Source organism: Panicum virgatum, chromosome 3K, assembly GCF_016808335.1.
Source record: "Panicum virgatum strain AP13 chromosome 3K, P.virgatum_v5, whole genome shotgun sequence".
Lineage (NCBI taxonomy): Eukaryota > Viridiplantae > Streptophyta > Magnoliopsida > Poales > Poaceae > Panicum > Panicum virgatum.
In genome coordinates, this window is record NC_053138.1 from 28,021,488 (window position 1) to 28,042,712 (window position 21,225).

Here is a 21,225-nt window from a genome sequence, read left to right on the forward strand (position 1 = left end):
TCAGATCGCAGTCACACGCATTGTCCCTAATAGCCCCGCTTTGGGTTTGCCTCGGTGCCTCTGCTTGGCTTGAAGCAAACTTGGCTCGCCAAATCTTTGCACAAAGCAAAATGCTTGGAACTCCTTAGTTCCAAATCATAATTCATTTGATTTTTTGACCTTAAGTTTGAACACTCATTTTATTTAAAAAATTTGTGCAAATATAGTCAAATTTAAGTCATTTTTGAAGAATTTTTATTAATAAAGCAAATCATAATAAAAGAAGTGATATTTTGAACAAATTTTTGAATAAGACGAATGATCAAACTTGAGATAAAAAAACTCAAATGAATTTTAGTTTGGAATGAAGGGAGTAGATCTGATCGATGCTACCATGATTTAGAACATCAGACGTGGCGTAGAACCGAACACCAAATTATTCACAAACCCAATGTTAACAAGATTGAATGGGATTTATTGTTTGATAAAAAAAAAGATATATGCTAGTCACACAAACGCAAAACAATGCATGATTTGATTCCTTAAGATTAGCCTCAGCAGATGAACGAACTGATCTGATACTGATTCGAGGCATAAGAAATGTTTTAGATATTGGCACAAACTCAAAAGCATAACCTTGGCAACAAGTCATTTTAATACTCCAAAGATCTAAAGGAAATTTGCTTCAGAGTTTTTTTTAAAAAAAAACAAAGCTGCCGCATAACTTATTTAATCACAACATGGGGCATATAATATAGTGTTCATGCCATTAAGCTTTAGGCAAATCAACAATGCCCAACCACATGTATCCCTTGCATCCGGTGCGAGAAAAAGAAAGGCAAAAGGGCCCACAACGGGACAAGCATGACAATCACGTCGCCAATGTTTACGCTTTATTGTCCTTTTAACAGTTCTTTATTCTTGCATCGTTTGTCTTGTATCAGTATATCTGTTGGGGTTCAGCGGACCCCCTGTAACAGTACAATCATGGTGCAACCACTTGTAATTGTTGTATCTTTCACCAGAAGTATTATTCAACAGCACGGCAAGTCTAAAGCAACACCGTTGCCATGGGTGCTATCAGACTTCTGTTCACCTCAACCCTCGGTCATGTAAAGAACCTTGCGTGCCCCTGCAAAAATTATAATTCAAAAAACGAGAAAAAAAACAAGCAATTAGTAGTTTGGCAAAACGAAAAAAAATAATGTGTATGTTTGTATCATGCATGCCAATATTAACACAGTAAGCAAAGAGCAATAAGCGATTACATCAAAGGATGAACTCTCATAACATTACTAGAAATGTACAACATTATACTCAAATCAATTTCCCAGAAATGGACTAGCCAATTTGATGTAGAAATATAAGTATATAACATCTGCGGAACAAAACTAAAACAAAAGGACACAATTTCTACTGGGCAGTAAAAATAAAAAGAACAATACTACAGTAACAAATTTTGCAAAGAAAAGGCATTGACAAATTTTCTACTTTCCTGTACAACTTTAGCAATTAGAACTACTAATATACTCATACTTGGAAAAAAAATATACATACACAAACATAAAGACAAACATAACATAATATTTCATAAGATAGAGGAAAGGGAAAGCATGAACAAGCAATGTACTGGAACATAGTGGAATTGGTAAAAAAAAATGCATCATTTAGCCCATGATTTCTTTCTAGAAGCTAAGATGTGATTTATCTGGATATCACTGTCAACACATGTTTCCACAAGAAAAGGCATCATCAAATCAAAAAAAGCAAAAACACTAATACATTAAGTCTAATGGAGGAGGTGATTTACATGTCAAATCAAATCAATTAAAGATTCAGAAAACATAATAACCTAACTAAACACCAACATAGTTTTAACTGAACTAATCTGTCAGAATTCAGAATCAATCAACATAGAAAAATGCATTCTTCTGCAGCAAGAGCTGAAACCAGGATATCACCTCTATTCTATGTGACCTTTTCTTTTAGGTATTAATGAGATGGTCTTATAAATACTTCTTTAAAAACATCAGTACTAGTAAGTTGGCAAAAATTGAAAGATATAGCATATGGTACATAAGCAAACTAAATGAAAAATCTACTGATATCATTTCTACATGATATATCAAACACTTTCATGAATCAATAGCAGAAGATTAAAAGATAATTCCAAATGTAAAACTTTGCCAAAATGCCAACATGGAAAGAATTTTCAAAAGATCAGGAACCCGTGTCCAACAAAATAGTAAGCCTCCTTGCAGATGAAAGCAGGTATTATGCAGACTTTTTTTTAGCAAAGGTATTATGCAGACTTTAGTCAAGCAGAAATGATCATAAGTATTAAGTAAACAGTTTATCTCTTTATCAGCCCAAACACCAAAATACAGCTAGACATTTAAACCATAACCACAAATTATTAAGCATTATAGGAAAAACCTCAGCAAAATGCAACAAGTTGTACAATCAGGCAGGTCTAATATAGGAAAAATGGTATACAGTATCACATCACCACCTGTTAAAAGAACAGATAACAGCAAGTTTGACCCATACCCTTGATTTTCCCAGCCAAATTAAAGAGAAAGAACACAACAACAGTTTAAATATGAACCGAAAGAATCCAAATTTCTCTATTGGTAATTACAATTTTTTAAAATTTTATGGTTTATTCGACAACATTAAGAAGTGCTAAATACATCTCTACAATCCCACACCCAGCATTTCTTAGGCCAGTAGGTAAGTGTATGGTTCACAGGGACAGATAACTCACTGAAACAGATTTCCCAATGAGGTACCACACATCGCAGAGAGCTAAACACCCTTGCGACACAAACAAAGGAAGCTGTCCTATAATTGAGTTCGATGAGATGACAAAGCGTTGATGTCAAATCCCACAATCCCACACCCAGCATTTCAATGTTATCCATATCATACTGCAGTGTGATGTCCCAGTATTCATCTCTACAATCTCTAGCCTAGAAATAACATATTAGATTAATCTAGAACCATTAAGCATAATTCCAAGCTGTTCTCATGGTTCGTCAACTTTCTCGCCTCAATAGGCCTACTGAAGTAACTTCTTCCTATCTGTGATCAAATTATAAAATCACCATGTTGCAAGTCCTGCAGGTCACAAACTATCTATCTTACAGGTGATGCTCAAGCCTTTTAGAGGTAAAGAACCTCCCAAAACCTCTTTAGACTGTAGGTCCCTTCACCTTACATTTTATATCAGCTAAAAAACATCAAAGATAATCAAATTAGAGATCACCCAAGGTCATTTCCGTTAAGAATGCCAACCTCCTTCAACAGCAAAATCAATTCATGTGGAATAAACAGTAGTGCATTTCAATTGAAAAAGCTATTCCATGAGAAAAAAAAATACACCTATCCTATCAAGAGACAAAATAGAACATGGAGGTGGCTCAAAACATCATTGACAAGCCCACCAACTTAGAAAGATAGCTGGTTTCTATTCCATGTCTCTGTCAATTAAACTTAGTCACTTTGACAACTATGGCCTTCATTTGGCTCAGTACCTAACTTCTGGTAACAGCCCATTCACATCTGAAGACGAATTCATTTTCTTGCAAACCCATGACAACCAAGATGTTAGAACGGCAAGCTATGGTACAAAAAGTTGAGAGAATCATGGAAGGAATAGAAGTCAACTGAATTCAGAAAATGAAGCAGTCTAGACTAAAATTCCCACTACTTGCTTCACAGTTAACAAACAGGGTACATCCCTGCTTCCCAGATGAGTCACACAGTTAACACAATACAGTTACCTATTTGCATACAGAGATGTACTGATAGACCGTGATCCATCAAAATGGGAGCATGCTTGATTGTTTGCACATACAGAAACAGATTAACAGGGCAATCAATGGATGAGACGGCCTCAAACTAACAAACATAACTGGCACCACTACGATGGACCAGGGAACACCATGGGTAACTACTGTGTCAGAGAACCGTTAAATTCCTATCATCTGATGAAAATTGCGAGGCAAGACGAAGTTTAGCCGGTGTACTGAAGTCATCGAGAAATTTGCAGTGGTCAATGTTTGCAGCCCTAATATTGCAATTTTTTCGAAGTCATCTGGTAGAATTTGCAATGAAATAAAACATGGTCAACGAGCACTCACTTCTTGTTGCGCCTCTTGCTCTTGGGGGCGCCCCACCCCTCGAGCTTAGCAACAGGGCAGCCACACCTGTTGCGGAAGAGCAGCACGGCGCGGCCGTTGGGCGGCGCCATCCGGCGGAGCTCGGCGCGGAGGCACTCGTAGTCCGGGTTGTTCCCGCCCTGGCCGCCCTTCCACGGCAGCGCCTCGATCTCGCGCCACATGGCCGCGTCGGCGCTGCCGACGGTGCTCCCGGCGCCGGCGCGCACGGCCTCCTCGGTCTGCAGCTGGACGTCGAACTCGAGCGCCTTCCGGAGCCCCCGGCAGCGCGGGTTGCGGCAGCGCCGGCGCGGGAGCCGTCGGCAGGAGAGGAAGGCCGCGGCGGCGAGCACGGCCGCCGCCGCGAGGTAGGGCAGCGCGGCCGCGGCGTCCGCGAGCGCGGCGGCGACGGGGGGCGTGGCGAGCAGCGGGGAGAGCGAGCGCGCGACGTGCGCGACCGAGGAGGCGAGCAGGAAGGACAGCGAGAAGAGCACGAGCAGCATGATGAGGAGATCGAGCGTCGCCGACGACGGCGTGTGCCGGCACGTCGCCCACGCCGACCCCGACACGGAGACGCTGTGCCCGCCGTGGTGGCCGTGGGCCCCGTCTCCACCGGCCGAGGACCGGGAGGAGGACGCGGGCCGCATCGCCGCCGCTGCGGCTGCGGTGGAGGCAGGAGCGGGGGCGGCGGCGGGGCGGTGGGGGGAGAGGAATGGCCGGAGCATGCCCGCGGCCGGCGTCGGGGGGAGGGATTAATCGGTGCGCGGATTTGGGGCGAATTAAATCGGGATCGGATTCGTTGCGTGCCTTGTTTATTGTGGTTTTCTGCCTCCCGGAGCGGGGTTTTGCTGCCGCCGCTTGGACTTTACCCTTTTTTCCCCCTCCTTTCCCCTAATCACGATTAGTCCGAGGCGGCCGGCTGCCGATCGCGTCGAATCGGGTCGATCGGGGAGGAAGTGGACGAGTCGGGGAGTGGGGGGTTGGGTGGGTGGAATCCGGTGGGTCAGGACCCGTCACGCATCAAATCAGCGGGAGAGGATGGGGTGGTGCACAACTTGTATTTGGATGAATGGGATGAGCCACTCTAAATCAAAGCAACCTTGCACTATTTTTTTTACAAATCATGGTCATTCGGAGAGGAGCATGTGTTCAGATCATCATCATTTGTTTTGGGAATCGGTGTGCGTTTCGGCGTTCGGTTTAGTTTAAGAGCAACTCCAATCCACCCCTCTTCGCACCTCCTATTCTGGTTTTAGGAGAGAAAAACCAAAAAAATCCCCTCCAACTCATCTCTCATCACGTTCCTAGCGATAGGAGACCTCTCATCCGCGAGCTCCGACCTCCTACATCTAGGAGCTCCGGTCCGGACTCTCATCCGCGTGGAGGAGCAACCGTCGCCCCTTCCCGCGCCGACTCGGACGCCATTCTCACCAGGTATGCTCCTTCCCGACGTCTCCATCCATTTTTTTGCAATCGACGCAGTGGATCTAGGGTGAGAGAGGAGGGCCGGCACTGCCGGCGGCTGGTCTATCGAGCGGCCTGCGGCCGGATCTGCGCCCCCTGCGGCCGGATCCGCGCGGGCCCTTGCTCTGAAGCGGCTCGTCGGCACTCACTGAGGCCCCTGCAGCGTGCGGGTCCAGGAGATGGCCGGACTTGCGCGAGCGCCGTGCGGGCGCTGGGCCCACCGCCAGGTGCCGCCGCGACCGCCGGGGGCTGCCACGCGGGCGCTGCGCCGGCTTCCCGTGGCATGTTTCCATCGAGATGACGAGGGTGTTTTATGGTTTAAGAACCGACTAGTGGTACCTAAAGACTTGGAGCTTCGGAAGCAAATTCTCGATGAGACTCATCTCTCTAGGTATTTCATTCACCCGGGCAGTAACAAAATGTATCAAGATCTCAGGCAGCGATTTTGGTGGACAAGGATGAAACATGAGGTCGCCAAATATGTGTCTGAGTGCGATATCTGTCAAAGGGTCAAAGCAAGTCATCTCAGACCTGCTGGCATACTGCAGACTTTGGATATTCCTTCGTGGAAGTGGGAGGATATTAGTATGGACTTCGTCGTTGGTTTGCCTCCCACATCGAAGGGGTATGATTCTATTTGGGTTATAGTTGACCGCCTCACTAAATCTTGTAACACCCCGGTGTTTAATTTAGGCTTAGTTTGCTAATCCTAGGTCTAATCTTGCTCTTAGCGATCACTCAACGCGCATCCTAGAATTTTTCTTTAATAGGGTTCTACCCTATTTTTTTCTTCCGAATCTAAGGCTCAAATAAATTTTTGCCCAACATCAAAGTTGTAGAACAAATCTTTCTCTACAACTTCTATTTTGGCTAAATTTCAAGTTGTTCGAAAATTTTAGTTTTGGGCGCTCCAAAAATTGAACCTGTTTTGCCCCAAAACCCAGAACTTCCGGGTTTGGAAACTGGAAGTTCCGGTTTTGCTCTGTTTCATTTACTCCGGCGCCCATACCGGCGACTGTGCCGCCAGCGACGCCACGCGTCGCCGCGCCGATGGAGTCCTCACCGCTTAAGCGGCGCAGCCACGTCACGAGCGAAACCCCGTTTCGCTTCTCCTTCTTCTCCCTTCCCATGCCCCGTGCCCGCGCGAAGCCGGTAGGCGGAGTGGAGCCGCCGCTTGCTGCAGCTCGCCGCCGCTCGTCGCGCTGGCCGTCTCGCCGCCGTTCTTCAAGCCCGAGCCCTCCCCGAGCCACCTCACCTCACCCCACACCTCCAAAGCCAAATCCCGAGCTCGATTTCGCACTCCCCTGGCCGGAATCGAGGCCGCCGCCGTCGGTCATCGTAACCCTAAACCCAGAGCTTCGCCCCTCCTCGCCGACATCCCGTTTCCGCCCCCTCCTCGAGCCGGTTAAAGGTAGCCATGAGCTTCCCCATACCCTAATCCACGTCCCCGACATCTTTTTCCTCGGGTTCATGAGCTACCCTCGCCGGGAACGCGTGTCGTCGCCGTGCGCCGCCGCTTGCCGCCGCCCGCTCGTCGCCCCGCGCTCTGGGCCGAGCTCTTGTGCCGCTTCCGCGCGCACGGAGGCCGCCTAACCCTGCTGGACCCTCCCCGCCCTTCCTTTGCCGCCGTCTCGAGCCTCACTGGTGGGAACGCCGCCACCGCCGTGCCGCCACGCGCCGGCCATGGCCTTGGCCTGGCTGTCCCCTGTTTTTGGTCCAAAAACCGGAACTTCCGGGTTTGGAAACCGGAAGTTCCGGGATTGGAAAACCGGAGGTTCCGATTTCCAGTTAAATTCCAGTTTCGGTTTTATGTTCTGATCTTCCAAAATTCGTAGAAAAATCCTAAAAATGCAAAACCAGTTCCAGTAGCTTCCTGATTTTATGTTCTATCTGATGGAGCTAGGAAATGATTAGTTTAGTCACTTTTGCTAGATGGTTTTGCTTGCACTTGTTTATCCATAGCTAAAACCTAGAACACATCCTTTCGGCCTTAGAGCTGAGCCTGTTTTGATCAAGTGTACCCTCTAGTTTTCTTGTTGGAGACACTTCAGGCTAAAAGTAATTAAGGACTAAAATTCCATCTCAGCACTAAACTATCCTTGAACCATAGCGAAGGCTGCTGTTTATCAGTTTTATTCCTGCATTTTGTATTAGTGCTGCATTGCATTGCCTTGCATCTTTATGCATCTCATGCATGACATATTTTACTCGTGTAGCCACTAACACCGAAGTCGCCTACGAGCTGGTTGCCGAGCCGATCCAGGAGCCACCAGCAGGAGAGCAGCAGACCGAGGAGGCCGTTGAGCAAGCTCCGGAAGACGTCGTTAACCCAGCTGACTTGCAAGGCAAGCCCCGGAGCATATCCCTTATTTTTAAGTACTCCATGTTATATCTAAAGTATTGTGCATTTACGTTCAAGGAATTGATTGGAACCATAGATGCATAATCTCTTTTACCCAGTGTCTTACTAGTATGTTGGATCGATAGAACTGCCACGCTTAATTAAGATCCGGTAGAAGACGGGTGATTTCCTGTCACCCGCGAGATATAAGTTTTTGTTACTTCAGAAGGTTATTTTGAGAAAGAGTCCTATAAGAATGAAATTTGAGACCGGGTGGAGGAAAGTTGGGCATGATTATGGAATAAAGGAAATACAAGCCTCCGCCTGTGTCGATTGAGGACCATGCCATTGTTGGCCCTTTGACTGAGGATTGAACAGTACTAACCACATGCCGGAAGTAGGAGGTAGTCGAAACCGGTAAGCTAATTACCTAATTGCGACGGAATCTGACTCTCCATCCGCTACACTGGCGTGGTGCGAGGCCGGATGATGTAGTCGTCCACAGGTTCACCGGGTGTTCGCACGTGTGGGACTCATCATCCGAGTGTTTGCGGCTGCGCGTCAGATTTCGAGGTAATTATGGGAATAGTTGCTCGGTGTGACTCGACGGGGTTGCACTAGGCGTGTGAGTTAGGTCTACCTTGCAAGGTTAAATCGGATCGATTCGCCGTGACTCGCGGATATGAGAGCATTGGTCAATGAGTCGCATCGTAGTAAAGATTGGAAACACAGAAAGATGAAAGTTGGGCTTGTGGCTATGATTTTCTTGTTAGGATGGTATAATCAACCATGTTTGCTTTGGAAATTCAGGCAAACCTAGTTGTAGCTGTCAACGCAACTTGTGCTAAAAGAATGAAAGTAAGGACCCAATAATAGTGGCTTTTCAGCAAAAGAACTACAAAACCAAAAAGCCCTGCATATTAGGAGTCGGCTAAGTATATACCAATAGTCGGGTAAGCCTTGCTAAGTATTAGAATACTCAGGCTTGTTGTTGTAATATATTTCAGCAGGATGCGTTCCGGAGGACTTCGAGGAGGTCTGCGCCTCGTGGATCGGTCAACCACTTCCTCCGAGTTGGTCGGTCGAGTGGGTCCCGTCTTCTCCGTGAAGTTCGGGCAGGTGAGCCTCACATCAGCGGCAAGATGTGAAGCTCGTACTTTGTCATCGATGCTATCTATCGTATTGTATTTTGGGATCAGGTTTTAAACTCTAAATTATTTTCCGCTGTGTTTGAACTCTGAGGTTTGAATTGTAAAACTGGTTTGTAAGCTCTTATTGTAAATTAATTTGGTACTTCTATTATAACCTCTGGTTGTAAAGGAATTTGAACACTTTTGTTGCTGGTAATCATCTGTGCTCGTCTTTTGGCGAGAGTTCCTGTGTAATCGATCCTGGTCACAACAGGCATTCCGAGTGTACTGGTTGAGTGCAGTAATTCTGGATTAAGTTTAAGTGTTAATTATTGCACTTGATTGGTATTATTTGGACTGTTCTGTGACAAATCCGCTCATTTTCTTCCAGTGAAGACCCGTTATTCATCTCATCAATATGCTGAGATATATATGCCCCACATTGTGAGTCTTCATGGCGTACCCAAGACCATCATATCAGACAGAGGCTCACAGTTTGTTGCACATTTCTGGGAACAGTTGCATGAATCTCTGGGTACTCAGCTTATTCGCAGCTCCGCCTGTCATCCTCAGACCGATGGTCAAACTGAGCGAATCAATCAAATTCTGGAGGATATGCTTAGAGCCTGTGTACTCTCTTACAGCAAGAAATGGGATGAGTGCCTACCTCTGGCAGAATTTTCTTACAATAACAGTTATCAAGAAAGCTTCAGAATGGCCCCGTTTGAGGCACTATATGGACGGAGGTGTAGAACTCCAGTGAATTGGTCAGAAGCCGGGGAAAGGAACGTGTTTGGCCCTGATATGGTCAGTGAGGCAGAAGAACAAGTCCGGTTTATACAGGAGAATTTGAAAATAGCACAATCCCGGCAGAAAAGCTATGCGGACAAGAAACGTCAATCAGTATCGTTCCAAGTGGGAGACCATGTTTATTTGCGGGTATCGCCAATGAAAGGAGTCCAGCGGTTCGGAGTAAAGAGAAAACTCGCACCTCGCTATGTTGGGCCTTTTCCTATCATTGAGCGATGTGGGCCTGTAGCCTATCGCCTAGAACTTCCTCCACATTTATCCGCGGTTCATAATATATTCCATGTCTCCCAGCTCAGGAAATGCCTCCGTGTCCCAAGCAAAGTGATTGACATAGAGAAGCTACAAGTGGAACCCGATCTCTCGTATCCTGAACATCCTATCAAAATTCTTGACCGCAAGGATCGAGTTACCCGACATCAAACTAGAAGGTTTTATAAAGTGCAATGGAGTAATCACTCCGAAGATGAAGCTACATGGGAGCAAGAGGATTTTATAAATTCTAAGTATCCGGATTTTATGAACATGCATCAAGGTACATCACATCTCACTCTCTTTTCAACCTTGCACCTACGTCATAAATCTCAGGACGAGATTTCTTTTAGTGGGAAAGATTGTAACACCCGAGTGTTAAACCTGGGAATTAACCAGCTAATGAGTGACCTAATTCTTCGGTTACGAATTGAGTCAGAAATCGATCCAAGCTCAGTTTCGAACTCGGGAGTCAGGGAAAAACCAGAACCTCCGGATTTGGACCCGGAACTTCCAGAAATATCCGGATACTCCGGTATTTCACCCGGATACTCCGGACCTGGAAGTCTATATCACACGTTTTGATCCTTTTTGCTGTTACCAAACGTTATTACACCATTTTCTCTCCTTTCCTCTCTCCCTCACGAGCTCTCCCTTTTCCCTTGGCCCTAAACACTAAATCCTTCGTTCCAAATCCATTCCAAGGCCTTAGGGAGCTCCAATCGGTGTGGGGGATCCGCTCCTCCAAGTATTCCACCTTGGGGTGGTTTTGTTTTCGAGTTTTCTTGCAAGGGAAGCTTACTCAAGGTACCAAAATCTAGGGCTAAATGGATTGATCGTTCTAGGATGTTCTAAGCGATTTCTTTTGGGTCAATCATCTTCTTATGAATCACTCTACTAGGGTCTAGGAGGGTTTCGATTTTTATGGGTTGGTTTTGTCTCAATCAAAATTTCAGTTTTTGGAGGCGAAAATTGTGTAAAACCCGGAAACTCCGGGTATATGCCCGGATACTCCAGATTTGGAACACTCCGGGGAAAGCTCCGGCTATAGGCCCGGAAACTCCGGACTTGGGAGTCTGGATACTCCGGGTATTAATCCGGATACTCCGGAAATTCCGGATGTTCCGGATTGAAGTCTGGATATTCCGGGTTTGAAGAATTGAGGACGTCGGGTTGTCTCAGGTAGTGGTGCATGTATACAGTTTAGGCTTGTTTCAAAGTTACAAATCATAATGCATGCATTCTCATGTCATATGCATACGTGTAGACACCGCCGCCGAAGGAGCCGTGTACGAGGTGATCGCCGGGCCACAGGAGCAGCGGGGGCAAGTTCAGCAGGAGAATTGTGAGCACCCGGCCCAAGGCCCAGCTGAGCCCAGTGTCGAGTAGCAACCCGAAGGCAAGCCCCGGTGCACATCCTATTATTTGAAATTATGACACCTATATATGTATTTATTACTCGTGCATTACGTTTCAGGATTTGATTGGAACCCTAGTTGCATGATCCCTAGTTTTCCTTGAGTTTATACTAGTATGTTAGGACGATAGTAATGCTATGCTTAAGAGTTCTCGGTAGAAGTCGAGTGATTTCTTGTCACTCGCGACATATAGGATGTTTAGAAGTCGAGTAACTTCCGGTTACTCGCGAGATATGAGAATTATTTATATTTCGACACATGAGTTGTTGAATGGATATAGAATGCATGGAAATTTGAGATCGGACGGGAATTGACAATGATGTATAGGTATGGCAGCAGGACAGGGTTCCTGGGTGTCTTAGTCCCGTTTGAGTCGGTTAAGGACCGTACCGTTGTTGGCCCTGCTGGTCATGTTTGAACTGTACTAACCGCATGCCGGGAGTAGGAGGTAGTCGAAATCGGTAAGCCTAGTACTGCCTCGCTTCGAAAGTATAGAACTTCATCACCACCCCTTAGGGCGAGTCGAGTAGTCGCGGAGAAACGGGATGCATATGTTTACTTTTGGTGGTCTCTCGTTGAGCTCGGCTGACTATATGTAGGTGGGGCGGTTCTGTAGTTCGAGGCGGGGAGGGGAATGGTGGGCATGTATAGTCCGACGCGGCAAATGCGTGCCGTGTTGGTTAGGTCCACCTTGCAAGGTTAAATCGGATCGATTCGCCGTCAGTCGCTCTCGGATATGAGCACCTTGATCATTGCGTCGCATCGTAGTGTTATGACGAGATGATGAGTATATTCATATACATATGATGATGAACACCTTGAATTATTGTTAATTTCACCACCATGTTTGCTATAGTTGGTTCATGCAAATATTAGAATAGAGTTAATTTGTATAGAATCTGGGGCTAAAATACTGAAAGTAAGGAATTTCATTAGTCGCTTTTCTGCAAAATAACCACCAGCCAAAAGCTTTGCATGTCTAGATACGTGGCCTAAGTTATACCCACTGGTCGGGTAAGTCTTGCTAAGTATTAGTATACTCAGGGTTTTGTTGGAAAAATGATTTCAGGACCCGCACACGTAGACTTCTGTCCGTGTTGTGCCAAGTTCGTTCGACTGGACGCGGATGGGTGGAACGTTGAGGACCCAGGCGCGTAGCTTTGGAGTGTATGGAATTGCACACTTGTGGGCTGAGTGTGTAATTCATTTCCGTTCTTATATATTGTAGTGGCGGATTCCATGTTTATCAAACTTTGTATAAATGGTAGAAACACTTGTATATTATTATGTATTTCAAACTCGGTTTGTAATTTAAATGTTTCATAGCATGTGGTGTTTGTATTTTTAAGTATTGTGTGGTGCTCGTACCATCTGCGCTCACTTTCATGTGAGAATACCGGTGTTGTTTCGATAGGGCCGTGGGTTGAGAAAGGATCGCTAAATTAAACCATTAAGCTAATGCGCCTGATGTGTTCAAATGACGGCAATTACGCTTAATTTGGAGTTTTAATTTGGCAGTTCAGTCACAGGCTGGTCCACGAACAATGGCAAAGCGAGCTTGTAAAACTCCAAAAGCTCTTTCCACATCTTTCCTAACTGCTTCTTGTGCTTGGCAGAAATATTTTTTTTATTGCCAAGCGGGGACTTCATGCTCTTCACAAATGTTGCCCATTTCGGATAAAAGCCATCTGCAAGGTAGTACCCCATTGAATAGCTATGACCATTGATGGTATAATTTACCGGTGGAGCTTATCCTTCAGCTAACTTTCCGAACAGATGTGAACGGTGAAGAACATTGATGTCATTCACTACCGGAATTGGCTAATTCGCCGTGTGCACCAAGCACACAGCCTAGTGCCAGGAAAAAGGCATTGACGTCGTGACGACGGCCTAGCGGCGTGACAGAAGACTTCGCCGTGTGCCAGGAAGTAGGCACACGGCAAACTTGGTCACGCGGGGCCCAGCAGTAGAGCTCTTCGCCGTGTGCCCTGGGCTTTTGCACACAGCAAAGTGTTTAGGTTCGCTGTGTGCCTTTTTCCTGGCACACGGCGAACAATGGTCAGTTCGCCGTGTGCCCGGTCTTGGCACACGGCGAACTTGCTATTTAGGGCTGGCCAAATTGTCACTTTGCCGTGTGCCTAGTCCCTGGCACACGACAAAGTGACCAAACAAATCCTTTTTTTTTTGTTTTTCACGTTTAAAGGACCTCATATCACAATATATATATCACAGGCATTACATATCACAACAAATGTCACAGACATTATATATCACAATATATATATCACAACTAGCCACAAATAACATCAAACACATCCAGAAGTCCAATGCAAAGTCCTGCAAGTTCACAACATATCCAGAAGTTCACAAATACATATCTAGAAGTTCACAAGTCCATAAATATTGAAATAAACAAGTTTATGGCTACGGTGGGTCGTCGAACAGTGGTGGGCCGCCGAATTGAGGTGGGAACAATTGTTGTGGGAGCGTCGGTGAGATGCCCGGCGACAAGTCTGGCATATTCGATGCCGCCGATAGATTCTGCAAAAAATGTAAGACAGTAAATTGCAGGTGAGACAAAAACCAAGTTCTCAAGTTATAATCTAAGCAAGTCTAAATATGTAGGTCCCCTAAATCGTTAAGTGAGTAATGTAAGTCACAATCTCTAAGTCTAAAGTTCTCTAAGTATCTAATACTTCAAAAGAAACTAAAGGGTTTTCAAGATACTCATCGGAGGAGTAGTAGGAGCAGGAACCACAGGGAAGGCTAGGATGGGATTACCCATTTGGACAGAAAGGCTTCGAATGTAGTTGTACATCTGGGCCATCTCGGCCGCCTTCTTCTGCTCGTTCTCTTGTCGTAATCTCCTCTCTTCGGACAACGCCGCCTCGTATGCCGCCTTTTGCGCTAGCATTTGGTTCTACAATATTTCATGACAATGTTACAATGCAAATCAAATATATGTACAAAACGAATGAACTATGAATAAATAAGAAATAACCTGAATTTCCTGCACTTGGAGCTGCGACGCGGACAACCGTGGGCGTATGGCCGGGCTATTGGCCGTGCTCCTCACTCGAATCTGGGAGAGGGTGAGAGTGCTGGCCGTGTCTACAAGGCCATCGCCAATATAGTAGCACCCATGTTTCTTGCCTCCTCCCACCCTCATAATGACTTCTCCATCAAGGGGCTGGGTCCTCGGATCCCAGTCTGGCCCATGGACATGTCTTCCCATCTCTGTGTACGCCTGGATACGACTATGGACGGACGGGTTGTTGTACGCCGAGGGTGGGTCGTCAGGGTTGTAGGTGACGTTGGATGTCGCCTTGCTCTTGCGGGCCAGAGCCCATCCCACGAACGGGGTGCACTCCTGGCCTTGGTGTGAGGACGACTGCGAAAAAGGAAGAAGTTGATTACAAATTATGCTGAATTGAACGTTAGATTAGAGAAATGAGTCTGTGTAGTGTGTACCCATCTAGCCCTGTACTCGTCGTTGTTGAGGCTGCCTTGATGGTGCGCTGGACCTGGCATTAGCAATTGCCGCTGATGGCCAGCGTCGTGCTTCTCCTGCCACTCCGGGTCGAACCACTTGTCCACTATGCGCTCCCAGCACACGGTATCATTACGACACCACCACGCAGGAACCTACACGTGATCAAATGCATGACAAGTAAGTAGAGAGACATTTAATTATGTTTTTAATCTTATAATAAATTTAAACTTACCTGTAAGTATTGCTCTCGGGTCAGGCTTCCCGTTCTTCTGCTTTAGGAAAAGTGCACAAAAGTTGATGACGCACTGGACTTGCGCCTCATAATGCATGTCCTTGACGAGTTTAACGCATCGATTGTCAACCACAATTGCCGCTCGCTCCTCGTATCCCTCATCACACCTATAAAAATTCTGCATATAAAGATGATGGATCATGTCATCATTGAAAAAATGTTGAATGAATATGATGTATTCACCATTTTTTGGCGGGAAAAACTTACCCAGAGCTCGCCCTTTACCCGCTCCGCCTTGTTCTCAAAGGCTCTGTCGCTCCGATCCAACTGATCGTTGTTGGCGGCGATGTAGTGGTCTCACGTCCAGGCCGGCTCGTATCGTCCTTGATAGTGGACCAGGCCTGGGAAGTGCTCCCTGCACAAAAGACCCAGGATGCCGTTGACCTTGCGTTTGTGAGCACCGCCACTGAGAACAGCCCAATTCCTGCAACCATTGATTAAGAGAAAATATTAGTTTGTACTATAATTTTTGAGTTAGGAAATGAAAAAGGTAGTTATAACATGTCAAATTACTTACATATCCCCGCACGGTCGAATCAGCGAGCGCAAGGCAATAGGTATCGGCCTATCTGGGAGTCGCGAGGGACCTCGCAACCAAACAGCAGGCGTAGAGGTATCCTCGGCCGTGTCCTCCTCCTCAGCACTAGACGACTCCCCCCTCCTCCTACGCGTCTGCTTGCCACTCCTCCTCCTCCCGCTCCTGCTCCTGCTCCTGGGCAGTCTCCACCACCACCTCCTCCTCCTCCTCCTCAGACGGCGGTACAGGCGAAGGCTCTCGACCCCTCTTGGGTCCACCCTTCCCTCGACCCTTGCCTCGCCCCAACCCGGAACTCCTATCAGAGCCCTCACCAATATCCGAGTGTGGCATCATTCTTCTGTACAGTGAGGCGACCGATCGTTGAAGTCCGCCGCCCGGCATCTTTCTTCAATCACCTGCAATTAAAAATAGTAAACCAATCAGCACATATATACAAAACGATCGTATAAAGAGAAGAAAAATGCGACATAATTAAAAAATAACATTAATAAATCAATTAGTATGGATCATACATGTATTAGAAATAATCATCTTCATCGAGATTAGCTGGATCATATGTCTCATCATCACTATCACGCAACTCGGGAAGTTCAAGCCCGTGCTCTAAAGGTGGAATTTCATCCTCATTGTCATCGCCTAATTGTAATCGCTCAAGTAATTCTAGGTCCTTCGCATTATGAACCTCCTCATCAGCGTCCTCGTCATCAACTATTTCATCATCATGTACTTCCATTTCGATCACTCCGGTTAAGTCTATCTCAAAATGCCCTTCAAGCCCATCTTCTTGAAAGAACTCCCCGCCATATGTGTTTGGGTCTATGTTGTAATCCTCATTATTTGGAATAGGTACTTTACCGTGTGCTGATACCTTGTACACCACGTCCCAACCCGTAAGGCGATCGTCGGTTTTGCACGGATATGAGAGATAATAAACATGCATGGCTTGTTGAGCCACAATATAGACATCGTCTCCTAGATACACTGATGACTGGCGAATTTCAACTAGGCCGAGATGAGGGGTCCGTCGCACTTTGTTAGGATCAAACCAATGGCATTTGAACATGACAGGCTTAAGAGGTTTGCAACCATGAAATTTGAGTTCATAGATTTCTTCAATTATGCCATAATACTCGACCCCATCAAGGGCTGTCGTACAAACTCCGGAATTTGTGATTCTTCGATTGGGCCGACTCTGCTCGTGGCTTTTTGTGTGAAAGCGATATCCATTGACATCATAACCGGAGTATGACAAGACCCTATAGGCACAACCATTGGCAACTTGTCTCAACTCGGGACACATAGACGCATCATTTTGGGCCTGCAGGTAGAAGCATGATGGTTTGTTATACTATTCGCATGGACAAGAAACTTCAAATGTCTAACAAGTATGAGGATTTGTTATACCTTGTGCTTGAACCAAGAAATGAAATCGGGAGCTCTTTGTCCCGCACCGGACTTAAGAAGGGTGTCAACTTCGTGCTGGGTTGGAACTCTTCGGCGATGCCAGAATTGTTGAGTAAATTCCCTATATAAACGAGAGGTAAAGGGGGTTGGATGCAGAATAGTTAATACTCGAGGAAATAGTTTGTTGAGAACTTACTGTATGTACAGCTCGACTTCCACTAGGTTGGTCAACACATACATCATGATAGTGCGCAACTCTTCATTGAGCAAGGCCTTAGGAGTCGCACCACTTGCACTTCCAAGTTGCCCTTTGAAGAGGCTGAGGTTCGTTTCATTTTCGGCTTCATTGTAACAAGTGGGTGGATTGTGCACGCTTGGAAGGGTTTCACCATAGTATTTTGTTGTGTAGTTGGAGACCTCATACAGAATGTATGCTTCTGCAATGGAAGCTTCTATTTTGCATTTATTTTTGCATTTATTTCGAAGGATCTTTTGTTGTCCCTCAATCGAGAAGCACCAACGTCCCTGAACAGTGTGGCAGAACCACCTGAATTATCCCGGCTCAAGTGCGCAGGGCATCACCATAAAGGCAACACTAGCTCAAACGCACTTCAAATGGAACAATTCTTGGTCTGTCGGGTAACGTCCCGATACAACCACCGGTTTACAACATAGGCAAAGTAGTGATTACAACATGTTTCAAGGTACTTATTACAAAACCAAACTTTGTAAACAGTTATACAAACCACAACTTTAACTTCAGAGTTTGAAAAGCAGCGGAAAGAGACAACAACGGCTACAACACGTCGCAAAGGTATACCAAGCTAGCCCAAGCAAGGTATCACTCGTCATGGTCATTGCCGGCCGAAGACATATCCCACTCTACGGACCAGCCAGGAGGCAAAGAGCAGGGCCAAGGCAAACTAGCGACCTGGTCCTCAAAACTCATACCTGAAAAGATTTCCAACAGCAAGGCTGAGTATTCTAATACTCAGCAAGACTTAACCGTCAACGGGTATAAGTAGCCCACTTTAGCTAGACTATGCAAAGTTCAGTGAGGCTCTGGTTTTCCTTTTTGCTGAAAAGCAATAAAGAGTAGGTCCTTACTTTCAAGTTTTAGCTTTCAAGATTCTAGTTGATTAACCATTCTATGTAAGCAACTACTATCCAATCATGATAGAAAACTAAGCAAACATCAAGATTGATAAATAATATTGTTGCTCTTATTACTCTGTGTGGCAAAGGGATCAAGCAGTCTCATTTCATCGTGAGAGGCGGATGATTCTGAATTGAAATTCAACCTTGCAAGGATAAACCTAGCACACACGTCTGGAACACCGTCGGGTCGTTCCCAAACAACCGTTGACCTTTCTTTCCGGCTTGTGGATAGGGTCACTCTCCCCGACTACAGGGCTCCAAGGTCCACCCTTCTACGAGGTCCACCCTTGTCCCTTGAAGTCGCAGTATTGATCAACAATAACATTTAAAAACCTATCTCTAAAGAGAGAGTGAAAGGTATATCCACTCCCCGGTCCAATCGGCTACTAGGCTTGCCGCGTACCATATTTACGGCATGTGGCTAGTACTTTCAAAAACTTAACCACCTCTACCACACACCGCGACCTTAGCAAGTTCATCAACACAGACGGGGTCTCACATAAGGTCATGATATCGAACACAACCCCGTCTGTCGTCCTTATATTGATAACAGAAAGTAAACAAGCAGTTCCTATAAAGCTCGCGAGTGACAGGCAATCACTCGACTTTTACCGGTCCTATAAGCTTAGCAAGTAGTCGAACTCAAGTCTAGTGTTCAGTACATAGGTTCCTAGGATCATGCATCTAGGGTTTCAATTCAAATCCTAAGAACTGTAAATGCATAAGCAAGTAATAACAGTAAATGATAATAATTTGAAATATAGGTTATGTCCGGGGCTTGCCTTCTCGGTAGTCGCTAACTATTTCAGCTCTAGGCTCTTCCGAACTTTGGTTCGGGGCTTCAGTCAGTTCAGCGGCGTTCACCTGGACTTCTAGATCACCTCCGTCAGACTCCGGGATCAGCTCGTACGTCCCGTCCGACAAAGTAGTCGTATCTATATGTAATGTAAGAACAGTATTATAAACACACATGGGCAATCGTTTATAGAGTAGTAACTCAACAAATTTAATTACACAAGGCATCATGATCAACAGCACAAATGAAGTTTATTAACTTCATAACCAAGTGGGGGTGATTTCCTATAACAAATAAGTCATGGTTTGCAAATAAATAAACAACTCAGAGCACATTCAGCAATAAAACCAGAAAAAATTATCCTAAACAGAACATGAACAAAATAGGCTACCCTGTAAAATTCATGCCAAAACATGAATCCATTTAATCACAACAATTCATTCATTCAGATCACACCTAAAACAAGCTTGAATTATACAGCTCAAACTAGAGCAAAGAAGATCCTCAAAATTTAACAGGAGGTCTACACAGAAATTAACTAGCCACTGTGAATTTTTCATGATTTTATCTACACAGAAATAAATATGAGAAAATAAACAAAACAGAACAACAGATTAGCAAAATTCATTTTTAGCTCCTATTCTAGTCATGAACTAGGGCTCAAACTTCATGTACAAGCTAAACTATAAAAAAAGGTCACTCACATATATTTTCATGATTTATCATCAGCATAAACTATTTATCATAATTAAATCTACTAAACAAGGATTAAATCAAAGAAATAGCTACACATGAGAACTGCCCACAAAATTTTTATAGAAAAACTAGTGTCGCATGTGTAAACTACCATAAAATTTTTAGAGCAAGACAAGCTTTCAATCATCAGATAAGAAAAAGATAAAACATTTGGCATTTATTTACCTAGTGACACAAAACTATTTATACAGCAAAAACTTTCAACAAAAGCCTAACATATTATGATTATACTGCATAGAGCTAATCACAAGGATTCCAAAACATCAAAGTTTATATTTTTTTTGAATTTCCTATGAATTTCTATGGAATTTCAAAGTTCTCGGCAAAAATTACAAAGTAGTCCCTAAAGATACTATTCATATGTGTCTATGGCTATTCAAATAACCCCCTGGGTTTTTGATTCCTCTCACCCAAGGTCCCTGGCCGGGTCAGAGCAGGGGGCGATGGTTTGACCGGCCAAAACCGACGACGGCGATCGCCGGCGGCGAGGGTGGGGTGGGGGAAATGGAGAGCAGGCCAAGGCGGACCCAGTGGTGGTCTTCTTGGGGCTCGGGGTGGTCGGATTGGGGGTTCCCCGCGGAGCAGTTGCTCCGGCGGCGGAGGAGGACGGCGGAGGCGGCGCTCCGGTGAGGACTAGGCGAGGAGGAGGGGTGGGTGAGCTTCGCGGGGCCAAGGCGGAGCTGCTGGAGGGGTTGGGTTGAGCGGAGGAGGGCCGGAGCTATGAGCTCCACAGTGAGCAGGTGGCGGCGGAGCTCTGAGCGGCGGCGGAGCTCGAGAAGAGGTCAGTGAGCTGCGCGAGAGTGAGGCGGATCGATTGGCGGGGTTAATTGTGGGCGGGGAAGGGCGGAGGATGGCTGTCCGCGGCGAGCTCCGAGCTCGGGCGGTAATGGCGGAGACGGTGGTGTTCTGGGCTTCCGGAGCGGGGATCAAGTGAAAGAGCGCATAGAATAGAGTGCTGGGGTTCTCCAGATGCTGGGGCGCGCGCGAATTGGGGGCCCGGAGTGCTGCGCTGCACGGGCCACGGCGGTGTCGCGGTGGCGGACGCGCGGGTGGCTCTGGGCGGCGTGGCGAAGGGAGGGGGCACCAGCGCGCAGCAACGGGCGGTACAGAAGCTCCAGAGCAACGCGTGGGCGCCAGCACGAAGTAGAGGGGGCCGGAGATGAGCTCGGCCAGAGAGGAAGGCAAAATTGGGGACGGCGGCGTGCTCCCGTGGGTGGCCGACGAGGTGGCAGTGCGG

General features: G+C 46.1%; 1 protein-coding gene and 1 long non-coding RNA gene across 2 annotated transcripts; both read right to left on the reverse strand.

Moving 5' to 3' along the window:
* Positions 1 to 729: 729 nt before the first annotated feature.
* Positions 730 to 5,061, reverse strand: LOC120698808 (uncharacterized protein At5g19025-like). The gene is made up of 2 exons (XM_039982547.1): positions 4,125 to 5,061; positions 730 to 1,111 (listed from the first exon to the last, which is right to left on the reverse strand). Exons 1-2 carry the CDS (start codon positions 4,862 to 4,864, stop codon positions 1,072 to 1,074), a joined length of 780 nt encoding a protein of 259 aa, XP_039838481.1. The 5' UTR covers positions 4,865 to 5,061; the 3' UTR covers positions 730 to 1,071.
* A 9,635-nt stretch (positions 5,062 to 14,696) lies between these two features.
* On the reverse strand, positions 14,697 to 15,995 carry LOC120701374. Its single transcript, XR_005686067.1, has 4 exons — positions 15,854 to 15,995; positions 15,544 to 15,760; positions 15,277 to 15,454; positions 14,697 to 15,196 (listed from the first exon to the last, which is right to left on the reverse strand). It is a non-coding gene; the product is annotated as an uncharacterized LOC120701374 (long non-coding RNA).
* Between the last annotated feature and the right edge of the window lie 5,230 nt (positions 15,996 to 21,225).